Source organism: Sinocyclocheilus grahami, unplaced genomic scaffold, assembly GCF_001515645.1.
Source record: "Sinocyclocheilus grahami isolate Dianchi unplaced genomic scaffold, SAMN03320097.WGS_v1.1 scaffold730.1, whole genome shotgun sequence".
Taxonomy (NCBI): domain Eukaryota; kingdom Metazoa; phylum Chordata; class Actinopteri; order Cypriniformes; family Cyprinidae; genus Sinocyclocheilus; species Sinocyclocheilus grahami.
The window spans coordinates 609997-620199 of record NW_015505909.1 but is presented as its reverse complement, the minus strand read 5'-3'; the positions used below and the strand labels follow the sequence as shown (position 1 = coordinate 620199).

Below are 10203 nucleotides of genomic sequence, written 5' to 3'. Positions count from 1 at the left end.
ACACACACACACAACAGCTTGTATTCATAAAAAATCAGTTAACTCAGTGTGGTTTCCTGTCCAAAAAAACTGAAAGCAGAACTATAAAATCTATAAGAGTGCAGTGGTTTGTTTTCTCACGACACAATCTGGAATTACAACAGCGGAAAAAACAAGGAAGTACACTTTTTTTTTTCAACAGTGTACAAATGTTGAAGACCTTTTAACTCACAGCAGAGGACAGCAGAAGAGAACGAGTCATGCTCATCAGAATTATGTTGCACAGAGCCAGCCATGCTGGGACGATCCTGCTGAGAAACCATCAGAAATGCTCTACAGTGTGGAGAGAGACTCGCCACTGCTCGGCTTTAGTTTACAGAGAACACTCACATAACATTGATACTGTGAGGTATGGAGATATCAGTCTGTTTTATATGCTTATATTAGTTCATAGCAGTGGATTAAGATGTACTGCAATGATAAGTAGTCTTAATTATAATTATAAAAAAATATATATATAATTGTTCATTGCAAAATTTATTTGGGATTCTACCAAGGTAATTTCATCTAAGATTCTTAATGAAATTTGGAAACAGTATTTTTAAACCATGATTGGCATGAACCAGCAATCTGAATCAAAGTCTTCTTCTTCTTGTTGATGTTTTTTAATATATTGTAGCACTGACTCCATGTCACGCTCTTTGGTAAGCACTAGATTAACTGCAGGACACTTGTTAAATGACGCTCATTGACTCATCATTTATCTTCAGGATGGAGCAGCTGCTGCTGCCTCCCGTAGGTGATCGTTCTGTGAGGGTCCATATGCTCGCAGCACCAGTCAATCCTGCAGACATGAACATGATCCAGGGTAAAGTCACCACTCATACACCTTCAGTCTAGTGATGGTTAAATCTGATGTTATTTTATAGAAATTCTGTTCTACTCTTTGGGTTGATGGAGGCTGAACATGATCTTGTCTCCATAGGTTCGTACCCGATCTTGTGCCCCCTCCCAGCGGTGGGGGGGAATGAGGGGGTGGGAGAAGTGATAGAGGTGGGCAGTGATGTCACATCTCTCAGACCTGGTGATTGGGTCGTGCCCATAGATGCCGGCTTTGGTAAGGAGATATTCAAATTTTGATGTAAAAATACATCAAAACTTTGAAGTCAACATGGAATTCAGTTCCAAAATGTGTGTATTTCCAAGTGCATTGCAAATGAAATCCAAAAATATTTAACGTGGGTCTTGATCGTAAGGACTGAAATTTGACGACAGGTGGTTAAGCAAGAATTCTTGGTGGCATAAGTCCCAAAGGAACGTCCTTTCAGAGGAGGAACAAGATATTAAATTCTTACAAAAGATTGCAAAGAAAAAATGTGGCAACACTCTGAATAAAGATTCAGACTAAAGTGAAAAAAGTACGAAGTGCAATGAATTAAAAACAGACCAACAGTACTGTTACGTGCTATGCATATGTGTTTCTTCCTTCCTACCCACCCTCTCGTCTTTTTCTTCTGCTGCCTCGCTCTTAGGTTCCTGATTGGACCTGCCGGCTGCCAGTCATAATTGTGACGTCACCCTCTGCGCCCAATCCGCTGTTGCCCTGCCGGTTTAAAAGGTCCTCCCGCGAACTTCGTGGGGCGGCGGTGTGTTTGTGTGTTTTGGTTTGCTGAGATTAGTTTTTGTATCTTACTCTTTAATTCTGTGTCTAGCATTTGCTGTGTATTTGGAGGTACGGTTCGTTTATTCCTTGATTAGGGAAAAAGGAACAGGTAAGCATATCGCGCGATATATACTTTGCACGTAGTAACAATTAGTGTCTAGACACATTAGGAAAGCGGTGTGCGCCCCTCCCTGTAATTTGGTTTTTATTTAGTGATATGAGTAGGATATGTAGAGCGTCGTTACGCTGAAGACTTCGGTTTCTTTTCTACATTTTTCTTTTGTTAGTTAGGCTAGAGGACTTGGGGAGCTTTATGGGAATCATTCGGTTTTATTGGTTTCTTTGATTTGGGCACCACTCAAGTTCCTTTTTTTTCCCCCCTATATTGTTTTTGTTAACCTTCGTTACTTCCATTGTTAATTTTCTTTACTATTATTATTATTATAAAGCAAACTGTAAATAGTGCATCACAAAGCTTTCTTCTTGTGGCTTCAGGTAATAAATGGTTACTTGAGCTTCATTGGTGTTTATGGTCACTTTTCTGCCTGCTTCAATCCACCCAGCAATAATCTATTTTAAATGTTATGATATAACCCATAGACTTTTTAAAGATCATAACATTTAATGGGGGCTCGTCCGGGATAATTTTTAATGTCCAGGGACATAGAATTATTGCTGGTGGTGACGGCGGAGTGACCATGCACATGGTTAGTGGTGCATCAGGGTTTTTTTTGGGTCTTCGTGGATGGTTGGTCGATGCAAGTAGCTAGGCTATGGCAAATTTTGATTTAGAGGCGTTCGTTAGTGTACCTACTTTGGAGCAGCTCGATAAATGTCGAAAAGATGATTTAATTAATATTGCGGCTCATTATCAAATTTCCGTTTCGAGGCAGCAGCTCAAAAGAGAGATTAAGAGCATTGTGTTGAAGAAACTGGTGGAGCAGGGTGTTCTGGTTTTGCCTGAAGCGAGTGAGGATGGTTCTCTTGCCTCTGACGCCTGCCCTGAGTTTGGGGAGGAGGAGCAGAGCGGAACTGCCGAGGTGGAGGGTTCTGAAGCCAAGGCTGTTCTGCCGCCCTTTGAACCTTTTTCTCCGGCCTCGATTGGGTCTGAAGGTGATGCACGACTGAAGGTCCGCTTAGCGCAAGTGCAAATGGATGCGCGGGAGAGGGCAGAGGAACGTCAGGCAGAGAGAGAATTGCGTCTAAAAATTCGCAGATGGGAGATTGAGGCAGAGACGCAGATAAAGATGCGGGAATTGGAGTTAAATGCGGCCAGAAGTGCACCTGCTCCAGTTGTCCCGCTCCAGTCGACGGCTGTTGCTCCGTCAGAGGGCGCAGCGCTGGGTGCCAACTTTGATGTGGGGAAACATGTCTCTCTTGTGCCGCAGTTCCGAGAAGCGGAAGTTGATTCATATTTCGGTGTGTTTGAGCGTATCGCTTCTGCTCTAAAGTGGTCCCGTGAAGTTTGGCCTCTGTTGTTACAGTGTAAGCTGACTGGTAAAGCTCAGGAGGTTTGCGCAACACTATCCTTAGAGGATAGTTTAAGGTACGACGTTGTTAAAGCTGCGATTTTGCGTGCATATGAGTTAGTGCTTAGTTAGTTAGAAGCTTACAGGCAGCGGTTTAGGACTCACAAAAAGAGTTCTAGCCAAACGTTTGTCGAAATTTGCAAGAGAGAAGGGGGTTTTATTTGACAAATGGTGCGCATCGAGCAAGGTAACTGATTTTAAGACACTGCGGGAATTAATCCTTTTAGAAGAGTTTAAGAACTGTATACCGGAGCGCGTTGTCGTGTACTTAAATGAACAGAAAGTGACATCCTTGTCTCCAGCTTCTGTTTTCGCGGACGAGTTTGTGTTGACGCATAAGAATGTGTTTACTCCTGTTCGCGCTGATAAAACTGTGTCTGTTTCCGCTGCCTTGCCTAACCAGCTATGTCCGAAGTCAAGTCCGCCCAGGGCTAAAGAGGATATGGAATGTTTTTATTGCCATAAGTCTGGCCATTTGATTGCTGACTGTCTTGTGTTGAAACGAAAACAGCAGGGCGTTACAAATAAAAGTGTCGGATTTGTGAAAACTGTAGATGCTGAAAAACTTGAGCCAGATAAGCCTGATTGCAGTTACGAACCTTTTTTAATGGAAGGGTTCATTTCTGTTTCAGGTAAAACCATAGAACAGGTAATTGTTAAAATGCTCCGTGATACTGGCACAACCCAGTCCTTTGTAGTTGCAGGCGTACTGCCGTTCTCGGAGCAGACTTCTTGTGGCAGTAACGTTCTGGTGCAGGGCATAGAGATGGGACTTGTTAAAGTTCCACTACACCAAATCCATTTACAGTCCAGGTTACGTCATACTCAACAGTGTGCCAGATTGAAAAATTCGGAGATATTGGGTGATTTAAATTCTTATCTATCGCACTTGTCTGATCAACAAAGATGTGATATTGTACAGCTGGTACACGATTTATCTACTCTGTTTAATGATGTGCCTTCCCGTACTACAGTCCTACAGCATGATATCAAGGTAGGTGACGCTGCTCCGATCAAGCAACACACTTATCGTGTGAATAGCGCTGAACGGGCTGTTATGAGTACTGAGGTTGATTTATTTGCTTAAGCATGGATTTGCTAAACCTAGTTGTAGCCCATGGAGCTCACCCTGTTTATTAGTTCCGAAAAGTGATGGAACTGCCAGATTTTGTACTGACTATCGTAAGGTAAATGCTGTTACCGTGCCAGATTGTTTTCCATTGCCACGAATGGAAGACTGCGTGGACAATCTTGGTTCAGCTCGATATGTCAGTAAATTAGATCTATTAAAAGGGTACTGGCAAGTGCCTCTTACGCCTCGCGCTTCTGACATCTCAGCTTTTGTAACACCGACAACTTCCTACAGTACTCGGTGATGGCATTCAGGCGGTGTGTTTGTGTGTTTTGGTTTGCTGAGATTAGTTTTTGTATCTTACTCTTTAATTCTGTGTCTAGCATTTGCTGTGTATTTGGAGGTACAGATTGTTTATTCCTTGATTAGGGGAAAAGGAACAGGTAAGCATATCGCGCGATATACACTTTGCACGTAGTAACAATTAGTGTCTAGACTCATTAGGAAAGCGGTGTGCGCCCCTCCCTGTAATTTGGTTTTTATTTAGTGATATGAGTAGGATATTTAGAGCGTCGTTACGCTGAAGACTTTGGTTTCTTTTCTACACTTTTCTTTTGTTAGTTAGGCTAGAGGACTTGGGGAGCTTTATGGGAATCATTCGGTTTTATTGGTTTCTTTGATTAGGGCGCCACTCAAGTTCCTTTTTTTTCCCCCTATATTGTTTTTGTTAACCTTCGTTACTTCCATTGTTAATTTTCTTTACTATTATTATTATTATTATTACTATAAAGCAAACTGTAAATAGTGCATCACAAAGCCTTCTTCTTGTGGCTTCAGGTAATAAATGGTTACTTGAGCTTCATTGGTGTTTATGGTCACTTTTCTGCCTGCTTCAATCCACCCAGCAATAATCTATTTTAAGTGTTATGATATAACCCATAGACTTTTTAAAATCGTAACAAGTACAGTTAATCCTATAGCCTGGAGCATTGAAGAAATGTATCTGTATCTAAGATACAGGGAACGAGACACAAAGGAACCAAAGGATAAATTCATAACCAGTGTCAGTAGCTGACAGTATGGGGGGAAGCTTTCTCTTGATCAATCACTTAGCCCTATTGAATCAGATGGCACTAGGGACAGGGGGGACATGACCCCTCCAGATTCATAGTGACCCAATCCGTCCCCCTCATTGCCTCTACGAAAGGCAACATTGGTAAACAGAGGATTGCAGTTTTTCTCGATTGCGTGACGTCGAGAGTGACCGACTGAAAGGGAACATAACTTATAAAACTGTGCTCAGTCAAAACAATATGACCAGGAACAAATAATAGATTAATGAGACCAAAGATTGTCTGTTAGATATACCCAAAACGAATGATATCTCATGTTTAACCACTACAGAGACATCAGAGCCAGTGGAAAATTTTAGAAGGACTAGCCGAGGTAAGGCTGCTCTCGGTGGGATACATGAGCACTGAGCGCCCAGTTATCGCCTGGAGCTCACATCTCCTAAATCGGCGTAGCAAATTTTCAAATAGGCACTATCTTTATAAATAAACCGCAGATTTGAGTTTTAAACAACTACATTCTTACCTGAAAAACTCTTAAAAATACAGAGTTCTGGCATGAACAGCTGATTGGTTCTCTCCTGTATCGGTGAACTCGGAAAATTTTAGAAGGACTAGCCGAGGTAAGGCTGCTCTCGGTGGGATACATGAGCACTGAGCGCCCAGTTATCGCCTGGAGCTCACATCTCCTAAATCGGCGTAGCAAATTTTCAAATAGGCACTATCTTTATAAATAAACCGCAGATTTGAGTTTTAAACAACTACATTCTTACCTGAAAAACTCTTAAAAATACAGAGTTCTGGCATGAAACTCTGATGGCGCAGTCCGATAGGTCTAACTCAATCTGACGTAATGTCATCATTATCACATGGCGCAGCTGATTGGTTCTCTCCTGTATTGGTGAGCTCGCTGCTCAACATTCAAATATATGACTAGAGCTTGCCGTAGCAGTTGCAGCTTGCTTCAGAAACCCTCCTCCTTCCCCAGCTCCACCTGTATAGGTCTGCTACGAGATGATTCATGTATGCTAGGGGGTTATTTCATGTATGTTATATTTGCAGTAGCAATATTTCTTACATGCTCACAGCAGCATGTTGTGGATGTATTGGCAATAGCAAGTATCGGTACTTGCTCTGCCGCAGCAGCAGCATAGCACGTCTATTCCGCCAAGACCAAATACATTAAAATTGTCATTTACATTACCATGTCAATCCCTCCGAGAGTTGTCATGACAGAACTAGATTTCATGACAATAACAGTAATATTTTGAAAATGATGTCGTTTCACAAGTCCACAAGAACAGACAAGAACGGTTATTAAGAAACGGCTATTGTCTGTGTGTGTGTGTGTGAAAATATACAATTATAAAACGCAGTGTTTTTTTTTTTGTGTTTGCACACTCGGATGTAAACAAGCCCAACACGCATGAACAGCATGGCGGAACGAGTGAAGGAGACGCTTCACTCCCCTTGTAACACACGCAAGTGACGATTCTAGTCAACCAATCAACGTTCTGCAGTTAGTTTAGCTCCACTCTTTTGGTACCTTTTGTTGTGCTAGGTACTCCAACGGAGGGGTACCAAAAAAGTGGTATGGTACAGTTCGCTATTTTGGTACCATTCACAACTTCTGACAATGGAAACGGAAATAATTGTGTACCGTACTGTACCATACCACTTGGTGGAAATGAGCCATTACACTCATACTAATGTTTTAGAGAATGTCTACACAGTAACGAATTCCCTTACCTTCCCAACAAAGAAGCAACTTGGGCATCACTACTCTAAATTGTTTCACCTTCTGTATGCCGTACCAATGTTTAATAAGTGTGTTCCATTGTCTAATTTTCACTCTTTGCATCACCAAACTACACAATAGTAACAGCATATCAGCAGAGACATTATCATTTCAATATGGGGATATAGATTGAGGGGAACATAATTAAAACACTTCTTATAGTAAAACTGTCCTTAATTTACAAAGTAAAGACAACACATAATTTCTGTCATGAAAACTCTCTGAGACTTTAGCATGGTAATATACATGGTAATGTTAATGTGTTTGGTCTTGGCGGGAATAGATCTGCTATGCTGCTGCTGTGGCAGAACAAGTACCAAGAGACTGCCAATACATCCACAGACATGCTGCTGTGAACATGTAAAAAATACTGCTGCTGCACATGTAGCATATATGAAATAACCCCCATATACATCAAATCATCCTGCAGCGAGCTGGGGAAGGTGGAGGCTTTCTGAAAGTAAAACTGTCCTTAATTTACAAAGTAAAGACAACACATAATTTCTGTCATGAAAACTCTCTGAGACTTTAGCATGGTAATATACATGGTAATGTTAATGTGTTTGGTCTTGGCGGGAATAGATCTGCTATGCTGCTGCTGTGGCAGAACAAGTACCAAGAGACTGCCAATACATCCACAGACATGCTGCTGTGAACATGTAAAAAATACTGCTGCTGCACATGTAGCATATATGAAATAACCCCCATATACATCAAATCATCCTGCAGCGAGCTGGGGAAGCTGTAGCCAAGTATTTGAATGTTAAACAGCAAGCTCAATGGCTGCTGATGCAACTAAAACCAATCGGCTGCACCATGTGAATAATCATGTTATTATATCAGATTGAGTTAGAACCTATCAGCCTGCACCATCTAGAGTTTCATAACAGAACTTTGTATTTCATTTTAATGACTGTGCATTTGTGTGTGTTTCAGGTACATGGAGGACAGGTGCTGTGTGTGAAGAGGATGAGATCATCTCTGTTCCTAAAGACGTCTCTCTTCTGGGGGCCGCCACCATCTTCGTGAACCCCTGCACTGCGTACAGGATGCTGCATGACTTTCAAACACTCACCCCTGGTATGAAAACTCATGTAATGGTTTATTATTTCTACCTTACCAAATGTTATCCATGGCTATCAGTGGTTTGTTATGAGCTGTGTGTCTGTAGGTTGTACAGTGATTCAGAACGCCTCTAACAGTGCAGTGGGACAGGCTGTGATTCAGATCGCTGCAGCACTGGGCCTGAAAACCATCAACATCATCAGAGACAGGTACAGAAGACCTTTGGAGCAAAGCAACAGGCAACAAATTCATTACAGACAAAGAAGTACTTTGTAATAATCCCATGTGGTACAAAGTCCCATTTAATGGATTTCTTAAACTGTTTCTTGAACTCAGACCAAACTGTGCTGAGCTGATCGATGAGCTTCAGTCACTGGGAGCTGATTATGTGGTGACAGAAGAGGAAGTCACGTCAACAGGGCTTCATCGGGTCTTTGAGGTGGGGGATTCCACTCTTCTGCAACAAAATACATTTTCAGTGATTTCGACAGAATTGCGTAATCAGAAATTTTTCTTAGGAGGTTCCCAAACCTAAACTGGGCTTGAACTGTGTAGGAGGCTTGAGCGGAGGACTTGTGTTCTCTAATCTTGAGTAAGTGTCTCACATATTGCAGTTTTACAGTTGTTTATAAGAAAATGAAAAAATATTTTTTATCTTCAGTTATGAAGGCACAATGGTCACATACGGAGGGATGGCCAAAAGACCCCTCCAGATCCCAGCTGTGAGTTTATGTTCTTCATGTACAGTATTTTATTTCCTTGTATGTACCAAAAACCGTTTAACTTCTATTGAACATTCCTGTTTATAAAACAAACTTTGTAAACATTTCTATTCCATTTCTCGTCATGCAGAAATCCTTTATATTCCACAATGTGACTCTGACGGGCTTCTGGCTGACGCAGTGGAAAAGAAAACACAGGGAAGGTAAACCAACAAACACAATACTAAGAGCTACTGAAAGTCAAATAAAGGGTTGAATGAATATGACGAAACCGTAAGAACATGGTAGTTTCACATCTTGATGTCTTGAGTCGACACTCATGTATGTTATGTCTCTTGTGCTCGACCTCTCTCTCTGCAGATAAAGAACAGCTGAAGGCCATGTTGAATGCTGTGTGTGACCTCATGAGAGGCGGACAGCTGTCTGCGCCACACTGCATCCAGACACCATTTCACCAGTACACACACGCGTTACAAGCCACTGTGCAATCACACTGCCGCAAACACGTTCTTATCATGTAGAAAACAACAACGGCATGTTCTTCCGATCCTCTGCAGAAACATGTTGGACATCATGAACAAATGTCTACAACTAAACATGCTTGTTCATATTATTGACACAATACAAGGAACTGTATCACCTTAAATGTAAGTGGTTTTACCAGGTCCGTACTTGCACAATTAAATCCTCTACCTCCTCACAAAATAACAAGACCGTTTTCATTTACACCGATGTTATGCACAGAACATCAAGCTTCATGTACTTCTAGTTTAATTGTATCAGAGTTAAGTTATAAATTGAATTGCTTAAAGGAATATTTCACCCCAAAATGAAAATGTGCTTAAAATATACTTACCATAAGGCCATCCAAGATGTAGATGAGTTTGTTTCTTCAACAGATTTGGAGAAATGTAGCATTGCATCAGTGTCTCAGCAATGGATGCTCTGTAGTGAACGGGTGCCGTCAGAATGAGAGTTTAAACAGCTGATAAAAACATCACAATAACCCACACCACTCCAGTCCATCAATTAGCATCTTGTGAAGAATGAAAGATTATTTGTTCTTAACCGAACAGCTATATAACCATATATCAGCTATATCTAATGTAAATTAGCAAATCATATACTGATAATATGCAATAATGCCACGGTCTCTGGAAGGGGTTTGGATAAGTGATATTTACATTCTCTGTGGTTGAATGAGCAGTCCGGTGGTGGTGATTTCTTCCGCTGGTTGTGCTGGTGTAAACTGTCCACTGGGGAAAAGAGCAGGAATCTGCTTCAACAGCCTTGAACATGAAGCGC

General features: G+C 41.4%; 1 protein-coding gene across 1 annotated transcript; it reads left to right on the top strand.

Moving 5' to 3' along the window:
• The first annotated feature begins 232 nt into the window (after window positions 1–232).
• Window positions 233–9719, top strand: LOC107560497 (trans-2-enoyl-CoA reductase, mitochondrial). Its single transcript, XM_016244696.1, has 10 exons — window positions 233–388; window positions 750–847; window positions 965–1096; window positions 8048–8191; window positions 8283–8385; window positions 8513–8615; window positions 8695–8768; window positions 8838–8898; window positions 9029–9101; window positions 9259–9719. Exons 1-10 carry the CDS (start codon window positions 240–242, stop codon window positions 9417–9419), a joined length of 1098 nt encoding a protein of 365 aa, XP_016100182.1. The 5' UTR covers window positions 233–239; the 3' UTR covers window positions 9420–9719.
• Window positions 9720–10203: the final 484 nt, after the last annotated feature.

What these genes read in the sequence shown, in the direction of transcription:
- LOC107560497 (XM_016244696.1), top strand. Translation starts at nt 240, where the DNA reads ATGCTCATCAGAATTATGTTGCACAGAGCCAGCCATGCTGGGACGATC. An exon ending in CTTTCAAACACTCACCCCTG is followed by an intron (nt 8,192 to 8,282) that starts GTATGAAAACTC and finishes GTGTGTCTGTAG; the next exon opens with GTTGTACAGTGATTCAGAAC. An exon ending in ATCAACATCATCAGAGACAG is followed by an intron (nt 8,386 to 8,512) that starts GTACAGAAGACC and finishes TCTTGAACTCAG; the next exon opens with ACCAAACTGTGCTGAGCTGA.